Source organism: Pollicipes pollicipes, unplaced genomic scaffold (genome assembly GCF_011947565.3).
Source record: "Pollicipes pollicipes isolate AB1234 unplaced genomic scaffold, Ppol_2.1 Scaffold_4002;HRSCAF=4701_pilon_pilon_pilon, whole genome shotgun sequence".
Lineage (NCBI taxonomy): Eukaryota > Metazoa > Arthropoda > Thecostraca > Pollicipedomorpha > Pollicipedidae > Pollicipes > Pollicipes pollicipes.
Window position 1 is genome coordinate 7,270,030 of NW_023596420.1, and position 23,042 is coordinate 7,293,071.

At 49.8% G+C, this 23,042-nt stretch overlaps 1 protein-coding gene across 1 annotated transcript; it reads right to left on the reverse strand.

Annotated features, from left to right (window-relative positions):
* Nucleotides 1-5,800: 5,800 nt before the first annotated feature.
* Nucleotides 5,801-19,709, reverse strand: LOC119093474 (uncharacterized). The gene is made up of 5 exons (XM_037216429.1): nt 19,667-19,709; nt 13,337-13,434; nt 11,453-11,531; nt 8,117-8,213; nt 5,801-5,869 (listed from the first exon to the last, which is right to left on the reverse strand). Coding segments are annotated over exons 1-5 (345 nt in total). The 5' UTR covers nt 19,669-19,709.
* Nucleotides 19,710-23,042: the final 3,333 nt, after the last annotated feature.

Genomic DNA, 23,042 nt, shown 5'->3' on the forward strand with positions numbered 1-23,042 from the left:
ACATCACGCCATAAACGTATTCATACCACGATGCGTTTTAAGATTACAGTATCTCCTTCATAAGTTGCCTTCCGTGCCTGCATTGTCCATCCAAGTTCCATGCTCTCATGGCGGCCCCATACCACGTCATAACCCGGCGTTAAATGTGCAGAAGTAGCATTAACAAACACATTCTAGTTAACATTGACTGGGCCTCGAGCCATTTCGTCAAGAATTCTCACAGCCTGCTGTCCAGGTTCATTACCAGGAATGAAAAGTGACAAATGGCGACTGGCAATACACCAGAGCGCTCAATACCCGTCGGTGTGATGGACAGTGAGCCAAAAACGGCATCGAAACATCGGTACGAATACACTTTGTAGCCCCCTACCCGCCGTGCAAACCATTAAACATTCCTGAAATTAAATGTTATCAATGCCCTGGTTACAATTAAAACATGATGCGCACAGTCGCAATCCTTCGCTGGCCCTCAAGAACTTCAAAAACATACGCTAAATGATATGCCATGCCAGCACACTGGCCATAAATCAATCCGCATACCCGTTCATAGGACGCGAAGCATCTGCAAACCGAGGCGTTTGCGATTCCTTCAAAATGCGCAGCGTAAAACACAGACTTATCAGCACGCCTACAGCCCAACCCTCATAATTCCCCATGCCGGATTGAGCCCGGATCGCCCGAGGGTCTAAAATCAGCCATTCCATCGTGCACCGATATCAATTATGCACCACTCCAGGTGAACCCAACACATTTCAGGACAAGCAAGCTGTGAAGGTCAGCTGCCTTGGCAAAATACAACACGGTCAGATCATTTGCCGGCTGTGTTGGATCACCTTTGTCGGAACCAGTGTAGGCTTGTGCGGTGTGAGCACTTTTGGAACAAAAATGCGAGGTTTTCTCTCTCTTTGCGCATTAAGTAAAATCCAGGTCAATTCTACTGACTTAGAGCAGTCATGCAACTAAATTCAATTAATGTTACCTGAAGCAGCATTGTCAACTAAACACAAATGACCTTTCCCTGACGCTCACCTTGGCCTGAGCACACACAGCAGCGTTTTTCGACGCCGGAGCGGTGCGATGTGCGGGCTGGCACAGCCACCATTACAAGCGCACATAACTGTGTTCTAGTCAGGACATTCCTGAGGTCTTTGCCCTGAGGTCACACCTGTGTCGCCGTCAGCTGCAAGGCAGAGGAAATGCCGTCAGAGTGAGAATGACCAGGGATACCAAATGCCCTTTAAATCTCACCGATCTCATGATTCGACCCCAAGATAAACATACATCTCCCCGCGAGGCGGTCGTGGCTGGCGAAATACAGCACGTGGTGCCGCATTGGCACGCTGTGACGTAGCGGGGAGGGGCGGTGTGCAGAGCCGATGTCGGCTCAGGTCCGGTCCAGGCCGAGCCGACGTCGGACGGTGGCGCCGCCTGCCTCAGACCGCCGGCTCCCGGCGGCGGGCTCGGCCGGCGGCCGCCATCCGGCCGGCGCCACCGTCCGCCACCCCGCCCGGCCCGGTCGCGGTCGAGGCGGAGGTGCGGAGCCGATGTCGGCTCAGGTCCGGTCCAGGCCGGGCCGACGTCGGACGGTGGCGCCGCCTGCCTCAGACCGCCAGCTCCCGGCGGCGGGCTCGGCCGGCGGCCGCCATCCGGCCGGCGCCACCATCCGCCGCCCTGCCCGGCCCGGCCGCGGTCGAGGCGGAGGTGCGGAGCCGATGTCGGCTCAGGTCCGGTCCAGGCCGAGCCGACGTCGGACGGTGGCGCCGCCTGCCTCAGACCGCCGGCTCCCGGCGGCGGGCTCGGCCGGCGGCTGCCATCTGGCCGGCGCCACCGTCCGCCGCCCTGCCCGGCCCGGCCGCGGTTGAGGTGGAGACGCGGCCACGGACACCACCCCTCGGCAGCACACCATCTCCGCGTGAGCGGCGCCAGGCGCGCTCTCAGGCCGCACCACGGCCTACTGAGGAGCCAGCCAGCCGTCAGACTGGCGATCCGTCCGCGGCGGCCTGGTGTCAGCGGACCAGATGGGGCCTGAGGACCAGCACCATGCTGAGACACTGGGATACAGCCCTAGCTACCACACTACCTACTCTAATCTAGCCCGATTGTCCCGGAAATCTGGCGTGCGGAGTTGTGCAGCAGCCGAGCTTGGCCGACGGATGCGGGTCCGGTGCCGGCGCGCGCCGTGTGGGCGCGGCTAGGGCTGGTCGTCACCGAGGCGGCCGAGCGTCTCCAACAGGTGCTGGACGGAGGGCCGGTCGGGCGGGCTCGTGCTGCAGTGTACCAGCGCCAGCCGGCCGGCGCCGTCCAGTATGAAGTCACCACCCATCTGGTGCGGGTCGTCCTCCACGCCGCGGTAGGCGGCTGGCAGCGGCCGGCCGGCCGCCTTCTGGCCGCCGTAGTACTGCAGCGAGCTGTGCTGCCACACCTGCCGCACAAACACAGCTGCAGCGCTCTGTCCTGCAACACCTGTGCAGTACTGCAGCGAACTGTGCTGCCACACCTGCCGCACAAACACAGCTGCAGCGCTCTGTCCTGCAACACCTGTGCAGTACTGCAGCGAACTGTGCTGCCACACCTGCTGCACAAGCTCAGCTGCAGCGCTCTGTCCTGCAACACCTGTGCGGTACTGCAGCGAGCTGTGCTGCCACACCTGCCGCACAAACACAGCTGCAGCGCTCTGTCCTGCAACACCTGTGCGGTACTGCAGCGAGCTGTGCTGCCACACCTCCCGCACAAACACAGCTGCAGCGCTCTGTCCTGCAACACCTGTGCAGTATTGCAGCGAGCTGTGCTGCCGCACCTGCTGCACAAACACAACTGCAGCGCTCTCCCTTGCTGCACCTGCGCGGCACACGATCTTGCAAGCGTTCTCAGCTGCTGTGGAAATGATGTGGCGACCTTCCTTCAATTATTGCTCATTCGCCTACCGTCATTGTGTGTCAGACTACGTACTTCGTCGCCGAAATCATCCATTGATAACTCAGTCAACCCATACGCCTTCTCATCACTTTGTATTGACCATGTGCTTAGAGAAAGTGGGGTTTCAATAGCTATGGTGGAAATAACATGCAATGAAGGGGGCAGTTAACTGTGACAGCACAGGGGCAACGGGTAGTTTGTGGCTCCTGCAAAAGGCCAGCAGCCCCTGATATGACCCGCCCAGCGAGGTCGCGATCGGCACGCATTTAGACCCTTCCGGAGATCGGGCGGCGCTCCATCGCCAGCGTATGGGCCCGCCCGGCGAGGCCACCATCGGCACGCATTTAGACCCTCCCGGAGATCGGGCGGCGCTCCATCGCCAGCATATGCCCCCGCCCAGCGAGGCCACCATCGGCACGCATTTAGACCCTCCCGGGGATCCGGCGGTACTCCATCGCCAGCATATGCCCCTGCCCAGCGAGGCCGCGATCGGCACGCATTTAGACGCTACCGGGGATTGGCCGGTGCTCCATCGCCAGCGTATGCCCCCGCCCAGCGAGGCCGCGATCGGCGCGCATTTAGACCCTCCCGGGGATCGGGTGGTGCTCCATCGCCAGAATATGCCCCCGCCCAGCGAGGCCGCCATCGGCACGCATTTAGACGCTACCGGGGATTGGCCGGTGCTCCATCGCCAGCGTATGCCCCCGTCCAGCGAGGCCGCGATCGGCGCGCATTTAGACGCTACCGGGGATTGGCCGGTGCTCCATCCCCAGCGGAAATAGTGCACTTCGCTTGCTGCTAACGTACGTACTCATCTGTACCTATCTGTTACGTTACCTATATGCCTATACGTTACCCATACGGCTGGTGCCTTTCAATCTTGACGACACAAGAGCACGGTTGGGAGTGGACCAAATTGATCTGCATGGCGAATTTAATATAGCTCGAGTGGATGTGGGTTGTTGTTAAGGGACTACACCTTTACATGTTGTATCATGTACTGTTGCAAGTCAAGCCATTTGAGCAGGCACGGACATTGGTACAGGCACGGACGACACATCTGGTGTACCGGCTGAACGTAATTCAGAAGACGACTGAAACGGTGGGCTCATAGCTGCTAAATTAGCATCCCAAATTTAAACAACAACGGCCAACGCCACACTTGCCCAGTAGTCTCCCGAAGCAGCGTGTTGTTCCACCACACTTACAGGAGCCGGCAGAATACTGTCAGGCAACATGTTATGTCGGATCCATTCTGCGCATTGGTGTGATTTGTCCCGATGGGGTAGTGTAATAGTGTCAGAGGTTCCTACCACACCGCTGTCTCAGCAACAGGCAAGTGAAGGCCGCAGTATAAACCCCCCTGCGCTTCCCCACTGCAGCCCGGGCGCCACTACCTTGGCGATGGACCTGGCTAGGCCGAGGGCGTGGTAGAGCTTCCGCTGCGGGTCGACCAGCAGCGGAAACTGGCAGCCGGTGTCGGCCAGCCAGCGCCGGGCGCCCTCCACCGAGCCGAATGAGACCACGAGCACAGAGCAGTCCAGCCGGGCGAACTCGGCCTGCAACACGGCACACAGCGGGGCTCAGACATCTCATACAGGACAGCCCACCTAGCTCGATCTGCAACACGGCACACAGCGGGGCTCAGACATCTCATACAGGACAGCCGAGCCAGCTCGGTCTGCAGCACGGCACACAGCAGGGCTCAGACATCTCATACAGGACAGCCGAGCCAGCTCGGCCTGCAGCACGGCACACAGCGGGGCTCAGACATCTCACACAGGACAGCCGAGCCAGCTCGGCCTGCAACACGGCACACAGGGGGCTCAGACATCTTACACAGGACAGTACAGCCAGCTCGGCCGGTAACACGGCACACAGCGGGGCTCAGACATCTCACACAGGACAGCCCAGCCAGCTCGGTCGGTAACACGGCACACAGCGGGGCTCAGACATCTCATAACGGACAGCCCACCCAGCTCAGCCGGTAACACGGCACACAGCGAGACGCGTACCTGTCGCTGCTGGATCTGCTGTGTTCTCGGGCTGCGTACCTGTCGCTGTTGGATCTGCTGTGTTCTCGGGCCGCGCACCTGTCTCTGCTGGATCTGTTGTGTTCTCGGGCCGCGAACCTGTCGCTGCTGGATCTGTTGTGTTCTTGGGCCGCGAACCTGTCGCTGCTAGATCTGTTGTGTTCTCGGGCCGCGAACCTGTCGCTGCTGGATCTGCTTTGTTCTCGGGCCGCGTACCTGTCGCTGCTGGACCTGCTGTGTTCTCGGGCCGCGTACCTGTCGCTGCTAGATCTGCTGTGTTCTTGGGCCGCGTACCTGTCGGTGCTGGATCTGCTGTGTTCTCGGGCCGCGTACCTGTCGCTGCTGGATCTGCTGTGTTCTCGGGCCGCGTACCTGTCGGTGCTGGATCTGCTGTGTTCTCGGGCCGCGTACCTGTCGCTGCTGGATCTGCTGTGTTCTCGGGCCGCGTACCTGTCGCTGCTGGATCTGTGCCACGTGGTCGCGTCACGGCAGTCAGGCGAAGTGTCGCAGCAGCACGAGCAGCCGGCATCCGGGCCAGTCCTCGAGCCGGCAGGCGGCGCTGTCGGCGGCGGCCAGCAGCGGCAGGTGGCGCGGCGCTGGCGAGAGCAGCGCCGGCGGCTGCCGTCCACCGGATCCCAGCCGGTCGTCCAGCTCCAGCAGGAACGCGTCCCACTCGCCCTGACCACACAAACACGACCCACCGGCCGGTGAGACGCGTGTCAGAGAGCGGTGAACGGGTGGAAACCAGATGGTGACCGGGTGGTGACCGGTTGGTGACGGGACGGTGACCAGGTGGTGACCGGGTGGTGACCGGGTGGTGACCAGGTGGTGACCGGGTGGTGACCGGGTGGTCACCGGATGGTGACCGGGTGGTGACCGGACGGTGACCGGGTGGTGACCGGGTGGTGATTGGATGGTGACTGGGTAATGACCGGGCGGTGACCGAGCGGTGACTGGGTGTCGACTGAGTAGTGACGGACGGGGGATGGGTTGGGTGGTGTCTTTACAATGCCAGGTGCCTACTGGGTGGTGATTACGTGACAGGCAAGGGTGAGTGACGGGATGGATGATGACGAGGTGGTGACTAAGATGGTAATGATGACACTAAGATGGTGATGGGTGATGGATGATGCAGATGTTTTCACAACTGCCCATTCTGGATCGTCATGAAACGGGTCAAATGTTAGATAAGGCTGATTGGATGCGCGACATGATGACGCATGCAGATGAAAATAAGAATGATCTTATGCTCATAAAAAATGAAAAAGTTCGGAAAAACGCATAAGCATTTCAGCCACGGGCTATCGCCAGTACAGGAAATACAGCAAACACTGGATTTAGACCACAAACTTCGTGCTGTAGAACACTAAAAAAGAATACATCACATACTGTTTTCGGGCCGCCTGACATCGAGCAACTTTATCGGAGAGAAATTGCATTGCGTGATGGTGTCATATGGGAGGGGATTCAAAAAGATCCAGGGGAACTCATGGTTTTCAGTGCAGGCGTCCAATTTGTGGTTTGAATTGATTTCACAGTTGTCAATTCAGCGACATCTTTACATACGTGCAGGACGGATATTTTAAGCAAACTTTCGACAATTTCCGTATGATGTGCTTTAGTGAAGTGGTCGCCGAATGGAGTGTTTTTGGTACTGTGCATTGCATCTCGTATGTGCTCGTTAAATCGCTTCCAGACACCACGTTTTGTCTCACCAATGTGGGTGTTTGGGGGTTTTGCATAGTTGCCGGGTGATGAGGTACACAATATTTTCTTGGTACGAAACTTTGCTACTAACCCCGATGCAGGAACTTTACGGCCTTTTCGCATCTGTGCAGGGTGGTAGGTCAAGCAATGAGATGGTCCCGTGCGCAACTAATTACCGGCCTTCCAGGCAACGCGTAGTGGTAACCCTGCAGCTTGAATAGCTCAGGGTCCCGTCCTTGACAGATTACCGTCTATGAACATCATACCGCTGTATGTAGTGTGCATAGTTTTGTGTCACGGGTGTGTTAACGCCTGCTTGGGTCATCTGGAGCGTGCTTTGATCAGATATTCACTCTGATGAATCATCCTATGTGGATATCAGCCTGGAGCCTTGCCTCCGACGGAACAGCTGCAATGCGAGGATTAAAAATTGAGCATCTTTTTCAAATTAATGTAATACCCACATAGGATAATTTAACATAGTACAGTATGTGAACAGAGCAAATATCTGATCAAAGCATGCTCTAAATGGCCTACGCAGACAGCGACACACCCCGCGACCCAAACTTTGGACGCCACATACATCAGTCTGTCGTTCATAGACGGCACTCTGTCGAGGAAGGCACCCTCAGCGATTCAAGCTGCAGGGTTACCACCACGTGTTGTTGCCTGGAGGGACGGTAGAATATAAGCCGCGCACCCAATCACCTGAGCACTTGACCCACCACCCTGCCCAGCTGGAAAAAGGCCATGCGACTCCTGCATCGCGGGGTTGGTGGGAAAGTGGCACACAAAAATATTGTGTAACTCATCATTGGCCATCTATGCAAACCCCCTTGAGCACTTACATGGGCGAAACCAAATTTAGCGTCCGGGAGCGCTTTAAGGATCACATATGAGATGCCACACGCAAGACCAAAAACACTCCATCTGGCGACCACTTCATTAATGCACATCATACGGAAATTGTTGACACAAGTTCGCCCAAAATATCCTACCGGTATGTAAAGATGTTGATAAATCGAAAATTGTATAAACAATTCGAATGAGCAATTGGAAACCTACACTGAACATCATGACTTAATCCTGGATCCTTCGAAAGCCCTTCCCATATGACACCACCACATGATAGAATTTCTATCCGATATAGTTGCTCGATATAATGGGGCACGGACACAGTGTGTGGTGCAATAATATTTAATGTTCTAATGCACGACATCTGTGATCTGGAACGAGGGCTTCCTTTGTCCGTGCACTGGGGATAGCCCATGGTTCAAATATATCGATATACACGTGTATATATGTGCATATACATATATATATATATATACGCACGTTTTCCGGGATTATTCATTCTTTTATGAGCATAAAATATCCTTAGTTTCCTCCACATGAGATAAATCGCATGCCTCTCGCGACTCCCTGCTCCCTGGAGTCACTGCGATTCCGCTTGAGCTCACCTCGACATCGATCAGATGCTCCATGGCCGTGAACGTCTCCTTGCAGCGCTGGCGCCGGACCTGGTCGTCCAGCTCCTGCCGAGATGTCACGCCGCACCTGTCGGGCAGCGGAGCGGCGCGTGCCGTCACAGCCCACCAGCCACCCACGTCGGACGACACGGCACCGCCGTCCGCGGCCGCACCAGACCGCGCGCAGCCAGACGCAGCTGCGCCGAGCCACGGTCCTCAGCGCACATGCTAATCATGCCGCCACGTGTATCACGTCATGTTTTGGTCGGCAACCAAGTTTGAGGCACGTAAGTCCGTCAACAAAACTAACCCGTGCAGACCGTCAATTCGAGTCAAGGTCAGTAACATCCTTTAAACTTAGCCAGTTTCAGGTCACGCTATGCGCCGCTGGAGTAAGCATACAAACCAGTCGTGATGACGCATATCTATTGCAATCTTCTGAACTCGTTTAGTTGTCAAGGTATCAAGAGTGAGACCCTTATAATTTTGTAAGCATCTGTTCAGGCTCAACTCCTAAACCAATCTACAAATTCAACCAAAGTGAAGATATCGGCATATGTCGCTAACTGATATCGGTGACTTACTGCGGCTATCGGTATTCAACTACCATCACTGAGCTTGATCGGTAAGAAGTTACATATATCAGTGGCGTTGGGTTTGGAACGACTTATAAAAATATGCTTTTCGCAACTCACAAGGGATCCTGCGGTGAACCCGATTTTCTGCGAACGATAGCGGCTGAAACGTTACGTTTCTCATTCCACGGTGTCATGACGTGACTAGTTGCATACCAGAGCTTCAAGAAAGTCGAAGGTGTCAGCACTTATCGAGATCTGATATCCCACTATCATCATAGTGGGAAACATTCAAACACGACAGCTAGCTTTTCAGAGCACGATGCGACGCATGACTTCGGTTTTCAAGTCTTGGTTTTGAGCAAACTTTACAAAACGACGCGACAAGACGACAAACGAGATCGATTCCGGAAAAGTCGAGGGGCAAAAATTCGAAGGGCACAAAACTCCAAGAATGAAATTCGAATTCGGAAAAAAGTCGAAGACAAAAGTCAAAAGGAATACAATTTGGCAGGAATAAGTCAAACTGGAATAACGCGAAAGACATAAAATTCGATAGCAACGATAGATTCGAAAACACTTCTATGGGCAAACGGTCGAAACAGATAAATCTCAATTGGAAAAAGTCGACATGGAAAAAGGTTAGCCTGGAATCCAATTGAACAAAAAAAGAAACGTTGATAAGCATGCAAGTAAACGAGCAGGTAGACAAAGTGACTTAAGACAGGAGGGACTCAACGATTTAACGCCTGACATGCAAGGGATGTTGCCGACTGCATTTAGATGCACCCGCGGATTTAATGGGTTTAACTCCCTTACATCCTTAGGCCTTTTAAATTGGCAGCACCTTACATCCTTAGGCCTTTTAAATTGGGCCCCTAAACGCTCGCCCGGGAACACTCCTGGCAGGAAGCCAGCCCTTAAGCCTTCAGCACCGAATCATACTGAACGCGTCCTAAGGCAGGAAGCCGGCCCTTAAGCCTTCAGCACCGAATCATACTGAACGCGTCGTAAGGCAGGAAGCCAGCCCTTAAGCCTTCAGCACCGAATCATACTGAACGCGTCCTAAGGCAGGAAGCCAGCCCTTAAGCCTTCAGCACCGAATCATACTGAACGCGTCCTAAGGCAGGAAGCCAGCCCGTAAACCTTCAGCACCGGACCATACTGAACGCGTCCTAAGGCTATCAGGTGCACAATCTCACTTGTGCATCCCGCTGGCTATGCAAATCTAGGCCAATACAAATTCCTTTTTTGACCGTTTTCTGCCACCGTCGCGAGCAACACAGACGCCGACGGTAAGACACGACCCTTAACGTCGGCGCCCGTCGCCAACCAAGTTTTTCATTATTTCTGGCGCAGGGCCGAGACGTGCCCGGTGTCCAATGTTGTTTCCTGGTTTCCACTTCCCATTCTGAAAACAAGTCCTCGCATCCCTGGTTCCGGTTGGTTATTTCACGCACGCTACCCCCTGGTTCCTGAATCCTATTGATCGTTTTGCAAACACAGCAACCTGGTTACTAGTCATTACCGGTTATTACGCAAATACAAAATGGTCAGTGGTTTTTATTGGTCTCTTCACAAACACAAAAACCTAGTTCCTGGTTCTCATTTGCTTTTGATTAACATCAGACCCTGGTTGTCAGGTTCAATCAGTTCTTTCACATACGCTAAGCCCCGGCTCATGGTTCATTCTGGTTTTTTGGTTCCCATGGGGGATGTGTGTTCCAATATTCTATCCCTGCCGACTTTCATCCGATCCGAAGTTTGTCCCTATTAACTTTGATCCCCGGCAACCTTTTATCCTTTGACATTCCTCGATTCCGTTGTTATCACCGTCAACTTGTATTCCTTATGGGCTTTTTGTTTTTCGATTTTTGTCCCTGTCGACTCTCTTCACTCAATGTTTTCCATTCGACCTTTTCGTTTGACTTTAGTTCGGACAGCGTCATGAGCTGTGCACCATATTACAGCTTCAATGAAACTGGAGAGATGACATATATACAAACTAATACTAGTTAAAACGCATAAATGGGCTGTGGTCACAGGTGAAACCATATGTGTCAAAATTCCATAAACAGCTTTCGTAATGTAAATATGTACGCGCAGTTAAAGTTAGGAAAACACAGTGTACAAGTAAGATTTGCGTGGGTGGCCATCGGCGCGGAATAATTGCTAAGACCTGCTTTGCGTGCCGCTAACCCGTCAGCCGAAAACAGCTGTTCCAAGTAACCAGACATTCCCGTCCAGCCTTCCTTTCTGCGTACAGGACCACACAGTCACCGTTCTCGTGCCGCATCGTGTTGTGACGCGACTGCCCTGAGCCCAGTCAACCCCCTTTGGCTAGCTGGCAGCCCGCCTGTTTATGCGGTCCGGGCCAAACACACGCGCATCAGACTGCCCACGCGCTGGACTACGATTCCGGGATCGCTACCAAACATAGATGGGACAGCATTAATAGCGCTATTCCTTGTAGAACAGACAGGAGAGTGGAGAGATGGGTGTAATATTTCGGCGACGTGCCTTCATCGAAACAAATATCGACAGTAGATCCCAAATTCGAAATATTTTGAACTTAGTATTGATATTCGTTTAGATAAAGGCATGTGACCGAAATATCACACCTATCTCTCCGTTCTCCAATTTACTCTACGAGGAATAAGGCTGTTAATACCGTCTCATTTATATGCATAATGCTCTTCGTAAATACACTTAACACCTCACATCGCTACCGAACCGTGTATCTTGAATTTACCTTTTGAAGAAGTCTGCATAGGATCCGATTAACTTTCCAAACATTCCAATCTTGTTGGAGACGAATTCATCCAGCGTCACTGAAAAGCACGACACCATTCCACTGTTAGCAAGTCCAGACATTTTAGCACTTAACGCCAAAAGCATTCTTAACTTGTGATTGTCACATATGTTGCGTACAGCCTGTCCTATTGTGCGTGATCCCGTAGAAGTGATTAAAACACCATCGTAACGGACCACCCGCATAACACCATACGTTGTCTGAAACGCATACTTCCCTATTGATCTGAGGTCGCTGATTCTGAATACCACGTTATATTTCGATTCATTTCTGCCGGGTGATCAAAGTTGTACTTCAATTACGTTCCCATCATGCCACCTGTGAAAATCTCGTCATCGGCTTGACGTCACTGGTAAGCCTATCTCTACTACAGGCTGAGTGAGCTTTACTTCCACTGTGACAAACGACCACCATAGGCCGGCCGCGCATTGCATAACTTGTGCATTTACATGCAATCTATTCATTGTGCCGGTTCTGCTGTAAAATCACTCTATTGCCACTTTACCTGTCGCACCTGAGTGGCATGGATATCACGTAAGTTGTTCAGTGCATTGGCGAGGAGCATAATTCACGTAAATAAGATAGAAGTATTAGCCTTATTCCTCGGAGAAAGACCGGGAGAATGGAGACATAGTTGGGTTGATATTTCGGCAACATACATTTATCAAAGCAATAGGAGAAACAAAAAAACATTTTTTTAAAGAACAAAAAAAGAACTGAAAAACATTTCTGCTATTGTTTCGATAAGGCCATGTTGCCGAAATGTCAACCCAACTTTATCTCCATTATCCTGTTTTTTTTTTCTCACAGGAATAAGGCTAATACGACTGTCTTATCCATGTGGAATGGATATTGCAAAATTTTCGACTCGCGGAAAACGGTAAGGTAAAACGGTAAACGGTTAACTCTAGAGGGCAAAAATATTGGCCTAACTTGACCCTGTATGACCTGATGATGTGCAAACAACCGAAACGATAACAATGCACTTCTGGGTGTGATTAAACAAATAATTCAGCTACCCATCATTACGGAACTGTGCTGAGCCGTTCATAGGCCGTTCAGAACAAGCTTTGGGATGACCTCTCCGGTGCCCACTCCAAGGGTACGAGAGCAAGGTGAGGTCGCGACGAAATGTACCCAAATGGCAACTGCCCGTTTTAGGACTTGCTGCAGCTCAAAAAGCAATTTATTGCAATTCGATTTTCATGTCGGACGACATATTTGTTCGGAGATGTTTTAAGTAAGCCCAGTCCATTTGACATGGCAAATTCCATCTGGGCAAAACGCGAATAAATTCATGCCATGGATCAGCCAGGGCATAATGATGCAGGCAAGGGTGGAAAAAATCATCAGATTTGCCGCTTGGGTAGCAATTACGTCTGCGCAGTTGAGACTAAGACCACAAAACATGTACGGAATCGCCGCCATTTCTGTACCAGGTGAATGTCATTTACAAATGTGACTCTGCGACGACTACCAGACCCATGACGTCTGTGTTTTATAATACATCTATCCGTGGTTTTGTGATGATAACTAAAAACGCCAGGGTTCCATGTGCCTGTAAGGACAATGCGTTGAGACAGTGAAGCCGTCCAGCAGCCAGAAGCCCATGTTACAGCAGTTAGTTCCCCATCCGCATTAATTATTTGTAATTATGCAACAGCCTAAACACTCGCACCAACACTGGGAATCCGGGGTTGCTGGCAGACCACCCATTTTTAAGTTCGTCATAAAAAACAGAAAACATATTTTGCACGCCTGGCGCTAGTGCTATCAAGACACCCTACCGCATGTCTTCTCGCGTCACCGCAGGAGTTGTGTTACCTTTGGTCAGCTCCTGCTCCGCTGCTCGCATGGCCGCCTCCAGCGCCGCCGCCAGCCCTCTGGCCTGGTCCGGTAGAGTGTCCGCGGCAGACATCTTCCTGCGCAGAGCGGATGGTCATGAGTAGTCACGCTGCTGGCACACACCAGTAATATCCGGCCACGATACTGGCACACACCGGTGATATCCGGCCACACTACTGGCACACACCAGTGATATCTGGCAATGCTGCTGGTACACACCGATGATATCTGGCCACACTTCTGGCACACACCAGCGTTATCCAGAGCTGTGGTGTCCAGCTGTGGATTGCTACAGCTTATATGGCCCAGCTGTGGTGTCCTTGTGCTACTGCCGATATATACGGTGCTGCGCCTAACCGCGCAATCCTGATAGCCTGGTGCACGGCTGGCAGGACTCGCCGTCTACTGCAAACACATTTTCCGTTACGTCCTGACGTGACCACCTCGGACTGTGTCCTTGGCAAAACTGAAGTATAGGTGGTCAAGAACATACCACCGGTAAATCCCATCCATGTTCATAGCAAAAGTATGACCTTTCCGGTAAAAAGAAAAAAAACGCATGACAACTGTTTTACCGAGACCGGAAACTGACCATCGGAAGCGATATGCCGATATCATATGCGATACGCATACGCGGCGTCCGTGCCATAGCCCCGTGAGCACGTCACAAGGAGATTGGAATATCCATGGATCTAACTGCATCCACATGTATCCACACCATTTGTATCCACATGTTTCCGGACACAGCCACCGCCCCTACCAACACGGCAAGTAGGTGGTGCGTGTATCACTGGCGGCGCGAGCCCCCTGGACGGCATAGGCATTCAGACGGGGCCTGTCCATCCAAGCAGATGCATGACTATGGTCTCTGCGTGCCTTTCTTTCCACATGCTCTCAAGCCTATGTCCTTCGGACCTAGGAGCCACTTACCCTACCTACTTGTACTGACGTCACAAAACATGAGTCATGTAGTAAAATCCAAATAGGAAATACGGACTCTTTGCTTCGTCTAAATCAAGCATAACTCTAGCATTTATTCCCGCTTTGGCCTCTACGTCGTGCATGAGTATGAACGATATTCTGAATCAATCGCAAATGCGGGATCGCAAAAATGACGGTCAATACAAACTTCACACGGGGTTGTTATAGTATAGATAATATATAAATATAAATAATAAATATGATACAACTTATCAATACAAACTTCATAGGCGTCGTAATGTAATGACGTTCTATCGCGGTCTTCTCTCAGCTCCGTATTGTGATGCTTGTATCAGCCTGTGCTAATACCCCAGAGCAGTGGTGAAAGTGGGATGTGCAAAATCGCAAGGAATAATGAATTTTTGGTGCGGCGCTTGAGTGCGAGAAAACCACGCCGACTATTTGTTATCAACCGATGAAAGATGTGTATGTAACGAATACAAATCAAACGATGTCATTACATTCGATGCAACATATCTATAACATGAATCAAGCGTATTCCAGGTGAACATGACCTTTCAGAAGAAAAAATTCGCAACGGATACCACCGGACGGTGAACGATTTGCACGACATACCTCCCACAAATCCAGCCTGGAGCCGCCTATGTACAATATGAATGCAAAAACCTTGTCTGGACACGGCAAACTGATGTTCCGAAAATGCCACCGAATCTCGAAGCCCTGCATGGAACAATCTGGTAAAAAGATTGACAAATTGGCGAGGGCTGACCCTGTTCCCAGCGGGAGAACGGTGTTAAAATGGACACGCCAAATTTAGGCACGTCACGCAATTTACGCAATTTAATTTAGGCAATTTAGGCAAACATTTCACGCACCTAACACACACGGTCAAAACATTCCAGTCAGTGTGCAGCAGGAGCGGACCCTGACGTAAGGAGAGGTACATAGATAATGCGGTGAGGAAATGAACCTGGATACGTGTCTCCGGACAGGTTTCGTCTCTATTACATCAAAGGTATATCGAGGTGGGACAAATCAATCAAAACTTGACACTTTCATCTCTCAACTTTTGACGAAATTAGAGTGCGAGGTAGTCGCACGCGTAAAATGTCCTTAGAAACGTTACCTCAACTTTTTCTTGTTGAAATTTTCAGGTTCCCAGACTTGCACTAGATACATGGGATCCATTTCTGTGAGAAAAGTTTACACGTTCTGAGAAGCTACACAAGTTGTTCAGTGCATTAGCGAGGAACATTATTCACGTAGATAAGACAGCAGTATTAACCTTATTCCTCGGAAAAAAAACAGGAGAATGTAGGTACAGTCAAGTTGATATTTCGGCAACATGCCTGCATCGAAACAATAGTACTTCAGCTATTGTTTCGATAAAGGCACGTTGCCGAAATATCAACCTAACCATATCGCCATTCTCCTGGGTTTTCCAAGGGATAATGCTAATACTGCAGCCTTATCTACGTCCTGAGAAGGGTGCGCGAATGTGCCCATCAAGGAACCTAGCTGCAGGGGATGGGAGGGTGAACGTAGAACACCTAGATAGTACAAAGTCGAGATCGCCGAGCAGCAAATGAAAAAGCGGAGGAAAACTTAGGTGCCTTAACATGATTACAGGAGGTATCCAAGACAAGTTTGGTGGGCTCCATGCTCCTACGCTTGAAGAAAATGGGATATGGTAGCTTTCGCTGAATCTTGATCAGTCAGCACCTTTTTGAAGACAGCTTACGCGAATCTGAAGTATCTGCTTACAAATTCTTTATTTTACACAAAAGAGCAAAAAAGGGGGATATTAGTGTATAAAATGCAGAACATGAAACGTGAAATTACAGGCAGTATAAAGGATAGCGATAGCGTAGAATCCACTGCATCGATTTGGTCATGCCGAGGGGCACCAAATTTCGCGAGTTAACTTTCTATAGGCTTCCGAATAGTTGTCCGGATGTGGACACTTAAATACATGAATAAATCTGCCAAAGTATGAGTGGAAAATATGTGGCACTGGGACATTTCAACATCCCAGGCTGGACCGTACATTTTGGCCATTGTCAAATACATGCTACACCAATTAAAAATGCAAGGCATTGGGAAGAAAATTCCTGACTGGGTACAGGCTTGGCTGCATTGCCAATTAACAAAGAGTGGTGCTCAATTGCACGCGGCCCCGGTGTGAGCTAGTAAAGCGTGGGGGTTCCACAGGGATCAGTGTTGGACCCTTTGCCCTTTATCATTTGTGTGAACAATACTGTGACAGGATTAGAGGGTAAAGTGATGTTGACCCGTGAGATCTGTGACGACCAACTTTACGACCCTCTGGTCGTGAAGCTGACCCGTGGGATCTAACCGTGCGTGAAAATACAAAAAGGTGGGATACTACCTCAGAGGGAATGTTCTACATTCCATCCATATATTGAGGCAAGCTTCAGATGCCATGAAGCAAGCTCACTTGTCACTTGTACGCTATTGGTTTTTCCGTAAATGTAAAAGACCACTCGGAATGTCATAACTTCGCTTTTTAGTAAATATATCCTCAGTACGCTATCGTTTAATAACGTTATGGAACGTCTTTAAGACGTCAGGGTCGCTGCCCGGCTGGTCGTGAAGGACTGCCACTATAGTGGACGGGCTGACACACTTGCAGTATTTCAGCTTGCTGAAAAGTGGAGGGAACTTGCCGGTGCGTGTTTGCTGGATACAAATATTGTCATGCGCGCGTGTTTTTTTTTAACTTTCCCGGGGTGTTCTTGCATATTTGTCCGTGGTTTTATATTCTTGCATTTATTTGCATGCATACTAAGGCGCTTTCTTACCTGATTAGATTTCCAGCCTTATCTCCGGCACAACTGAAAACACTGCCAAGGTCCCTGTATTATGTAGCACAAAACGCGATTCGTGTTTCACGCGTACGCTTAACTTATCAATTCGGCTCAACACCAACTGGTGCTCGTTGATGCCACGAGTCGTGCAGATATGCACCGGACACGCATAGTTCGACGATCATGTTTTTACTGATCCTCAGCACTACATGGCATTGAGGTGGCGGTATTCCTGACATTTCGATGTCATCATGCATGTCTCGGTCGCCTTCACATTGGCCGCGCGACATTCTGCACACGTTCGCCCGCGTCAAGCCCAGGAGCAGAAGGCTTCGGGCTTTAAAAAGGACACGATTAAGGATTACATTGAATAATCTTCAAAATGGCTAACTCCCTTAAGCCACACACAAATGTGGACCACTCCCTTTAATGACCAATGCAATATGACATCAAAACTGTATTCCCTTCCGTGGCATGATATAATATGATACGTGGCTCATCGACAGTGACTGATGTGACATTCAAGAAGTTCAGGTGCATCAATCATCTAAACAAAACAAAAAAAAGAAGAAGAAAATGGCAGCATTCCGTATGTAAACGGCCGTTTAGATTCGCATAAAACGGCCCTCACAGGTATTCTGATCCATTTTCACCGATAGCCATTCAGCCGTCCCCAGAACAAAGGCAACTTGATTCGTGGTCGGTTGCTCAGTATAGTGAGCTGCAGTATGACTTCTTGCCACTTACTGCGCCATCTTGTGAGCGGGCACCGAAACTCCACCTTCTGTAGTTATAACCATATCTCTAAGACTGGGGGGGGGGGGGAAGAGTTAGGGTTATGTTGATTGGAAGGATACCTGCTGTGGGCAGCCTGAGTTAAAATGCCATTTCGGGAGGGAAAACATGAAAAGCATTTATTTTGAGGCAATATTTGAGGTAAAAATGACACTTTGTGAAAATCAGCAGGGTCATGTCCCCTCAGCCCCCTCTCTCCACAATGCAGCACCTTATGAATGAGCAGTCATGCACTTCAGTAGGATCTGTCACCACTGCACCTCCCCAGCAAATCAAATTCATTTGTTGCATGAGTGGGTTGGTGTGGATTGGTGTGTATGTTTACCTATGACACCCTGTGATGTTTCATGTTTGTTTCTGGACAATGGACCAAGATATAAATGAATATATTGTTGATGGCCCCAACACTCTGTTTTCACATGTGGTCAAATGTGAATTACATTTTAATAAAGAACCACACTCACTGATGAACAGCTTTTCAGGACCAATCTTCATTAATCTGCCATGGGAAGTGAGAAATTTCAAGCTGTCTGCCAACTTAGGTACTGAAAAGTAGAGTACAAAGCCAGCATTTTCCAAATACACATAGTTGTAACCCATGAGGCAGAAAAAGACAACAAGATGCAGGAATGCTAGTCATCCTTACATTACATGACCAGCACAGCACTGCTGTTCTGCAAAGTGGAGACATTGCTCTTCTTGGGTTACAAGAGGGATGGTGAGGATAGACACCACATTGGTTGGTCATCAGAGAACAAAAACACATGACTTGAGCAGACTGTAGCAGCTGTCCATTCATAAATGTCCATACCAATAACCGGAACACAAATATATGGCTTTTATTTCCAAAGTGTATCCCAGACCACCATAATCCTTTGTTTTCACACAATAATTTATAACACTGTTGATTTTGTAGGGTTTATTTTTCCAAACCTGTACATAATCATGCTTGCATGTTTTACCTCAAGTTATGACATCTTACAAATGTGCTTTTCAACAGTGCTTTGTGATGTTGTAATAATGTCCACATGGCTAGCCCCTACCAACTCTTATGACACTTATGTGACTTTGATCATGTCACTGATGTCAAAAGATACCATGATCTGCTTTATTGTGACATCACAGCTGGGTATCAAAATTAAAAGATGACACTCACATCTGCAAGGAAGAACAAGGTAGGATTGAACTAATACATATCCTGAAACTAAGCTGATGGCAGTTGATCCAGCACATTGCATAATTTTTGCCATTGTACATAACTAAAGCAACATGCAGCATGCAGGCCAGTCTGTACCATTCCACACCAGACATACACTTAAATTGGTGATTTTTTGTTCAATTTTTGACTGAACAGCCTCAAGCTACTTGTGGGTAAGTCCACATCCTTTCCCACCACAGACATAGGCCATACTGGTAAGCTTGGCAAGCATATTGGTAGAGGTTGATCAGCAGACCAATAAGGAAGTATGAGCACCCAGAATGGCACTCATCATGTTTATTGAGCCCTGAATTCCCTTAAAAAGTGTAAGACAACTTCACTAAGGCATAACATGGATGATAATCAATAAGGGCAAAGTTCAAATATTGGCTCATGCACAACCAAACATTGAATGAGGTAATGTAATCTCCAGAATAAAAACCACCTATGCCACACTTGATTCTCCGATAAAAATCGAAACCGTGTTGTGAAAAACTTATGAGACATCACACAGGCAACCACTCACTCAACCATCCCTCAGCTTACATCGACGCTAGCCGAGAGCTGCCGCCAAGCCCCACAACCGCAACACGCGCGACTACAGGCGCCGTCACGCGATGCCCGAAAACCGCAGTTTGTTTGGAAGTTATAAATGTACCTGACGCGTCAAATTGCCAACACAAATGCATTTCGGGAAAATGCGCTGCAAAGCTACCAAATTTGAGAAGTTTTCTCCTCTGCTTCCAGGCAGTTACCAGTGTACACGCAAAATTGGCTGGTGTAATTGTAACGCATGCAATACAGAAGTGGCTCGCGTGAAAAACAGGAGGGTCGAAATGGCTGACCAAACCTGTTGACAGTTCCATGCTCCGAACCTATGGCATTGATTGATATAAAAACTTCACCATTCGACGCCGCTTGGTTGATAGCCTATGCTTTTGAGAATATGGTGACCTTGGGGCAGGCCAAAGGTCAACAATCATACCAAAAAAGACACGAAAAATAGGTTTGCAGACGGCCTCATGCTCTACACCTAAGACACGATCACCATGAAACCTTCACCAATTGATGCGCCATGGTTAATATCCTATCCTTTCCAGAGCATGGTGACCTTTTGGATCAGGTCAAAAGTAACCAACAACGACCAAAACCATCGAAACTTGCTACAGAAATTTGCATGCTCGGAGCCTTTGGCACCGACCACCATGAAATCTTCATCAATCGATGCGCCATAGTCGATACCCTATTCTTTCCAGAACATGGCAACCTTGGGTCATGTCAAATGTCACCAAAAACGGCCAACCCCCAACCCCCAAATTGATTGCAGACAACCCCACGCTCCGAGCCTATGGCACCGATCCGCATGTGAATATAAGCAAGCTAATTTCAGGTGGTCTCGGCCGCTCTTGGAGATCTTGGACCTGAACTAAGGTCACTATATTCTGGACAGGATAGGCTATTGACCAGGCGGCATCGAATGGTTAAGTTTTTTTATCAATCGGTGTCAAAGGCTCGGAGCATGGGCGTAGGAACAGGGGCCCAGGGGCCATGCCCCCCCCCCCCACTTTTCCAGGTCAGGGGTCAGCAGTGTTGACCGCCACCCTCCCACCACTTTTCAGATTAAGGTTGCGTTTAGCTTACTTTTGCACCACATTTAACATATGTGCCGATTTACCTACTTCATCAGCCATCTCTCTCAAGGTGCGTCATCTTTTTCCTTGGCTTATTGGCCATCGATTAGTGTTACGGCCGCAGGCCAACGTCGCGCGGCCAATGAAGACTGGAACATCGGGCATCGATGCTGTTGTTATGGCTCGCGGGCGCGCATGTTCAAAACAACATTACACAGTTTTTATTAGTAATCAATTCTGACTGAATTTTGAACATTTTAAGACGAACATGGACTGGCCATGTTACTGCAAATTTGCGGCCCCATTTTATCCACAACCTACGTTCAAGGAGATTTTTTAAAGCTCGATCACATTTTGTTAATACTCAAGCATCCTGACGTGTGCATTTCTACTTGTTTTGAATTCGAGCAGCCACATAATGACATGCACGGCGCCCCGGGTGGCGACAACGTCACCTGCTGCAGCGGGCGCCGCCCCGCGAGCCACCGCGGCAACCACCGCAGAGCAACATACGCCGTCCGCCGGTCGCGCGAGCGCGCGAGCCGGCCAGCTGCAGACTCCGCTAGGTGTCAGGGCAGAACAGTCAGCCACACCCCCAGCCGGCAGCCCGGTCCCACAGCTCCCTCCGAAGGGCCGAGCCAGACGGCCATGGCGGAGAATCGGCACCGGTAATGACGGCATGCAGACCGATAGCATAGACACTAACACACTTCCTCATGCGCATACGCAATCGAACACCAGCGGCAATGTGCCCGGTACTAACAGTGGTTTATCGCTAACTGCCTCATCTACACGATATAAGTGACCCTCCGTTAACGCGCCGCACAACCAGATGAGAGCACAGCCAGTCTCTCCAAGATCACAGGCCACGTCTGGTTATAAGTGTGAATTGTGTCGGTGCCTCTCAGCCACATGCCTCTCTACATCGGAGTACCTTTGAATAAACCCAAAGAAACCTCGGTTATATGGCTCACACGTCCCTCGTTGTCCCTTTGTGTGCTTTTTTGTGTGCTTTTGTCCCTTGTTCTTGCCCCATAGGTCCAAGCCTAAGTTCCCATTTTGTCTGAGCCTTGTCCGTTAGAGAAACATGAGCCGAGGATAGGAGCGCACTATATCCCCACTTCGCTGTTCCCACGCACTTGCTTATCTCCTCACAAGCGCATGGAAGGACTGCATTGGTGGGATTTTCCTGGGCGAGCACTTCCTTTCCAGAACGAGGTATAGCATGCAGTATAGGCTGTCATGTAAGAAATGCCCCATATCCGGAATGCATTTACAACTGGTCTGCGTTAAGGAGCTTTCGATCCTGGTGGTTGTAAAGGTCTTGTATTTGAACGACTGAACGGTGGATCAGTTGCTGCTTGTTCAATGATACATTCTGTTCCAGGTTCATATCAGTGTTATTCCATATGACTTTGGCCAGTGTTTGCTCCTGAGAGTCTGTGCTGTAGCGAGTGCACGATTTGCATCCAAGCAATTAACGCTTCTGATCAAAACATCCGTCTTACATCCATCTAGAAAATCAGCATTTTTTAGGATTGGTATCGCAGTGTATTTAATTATACTAAGACATTTATATTTAGGTTGTGTTGCAGTATTTTCTTCCATTTGGTGTTGTACTCTGGATTAAGCAACTTCTTTATCCAGGCCATTTTAAGACTGTCCGCCTTTGCTGATGGGTCGGGAACCCTCAGTCCTCCTACGAAAAGACAATTTTTCATCACCAACCGTTTAATCCTATCTCGAGATCGCTTCGAAGTGAACTGGGATATTATTGTTTCTATTTTCGTTAAGGACGCATAATTTGGCTTTTCTAGGACAGTCATTAGATACATAAGTTGCGAGAGAGCTTCTGACCTTATTACACGCACCTTCTCGTATGCAGTCAAGCCACGCCCAAACCATGCGTTAAGCTTGGTTTTCAATATTTCTATTTTTCCGGATAATTAATATTTCCCAGGTCTTCGCATATCGGGGTACGTTTTACTCCAAGGTAATCTATTGAGTTACGCTCCCACGATATTTCAATATCTGGACAAATGTCACCTGCTCGGTTTCGAGCTGACCTTTCCAGACCGTTCGCGTCTTCTGTCTGTTCAGGGATAGGCCTGACACATCTCGACAAGCATCCAGATACTTAAAACATGCCCTAAAGGATTGATCGGAACCATCCATAATAATAGCTGTATCATCGGCATAGGCTGAAGTCTTTATTCCTGCGTCACCGATGGTAAGCCCGTTAATGTCGCTACAGCTCCTGATTTTACGTGCCAAAGGCTCAATTGACATCA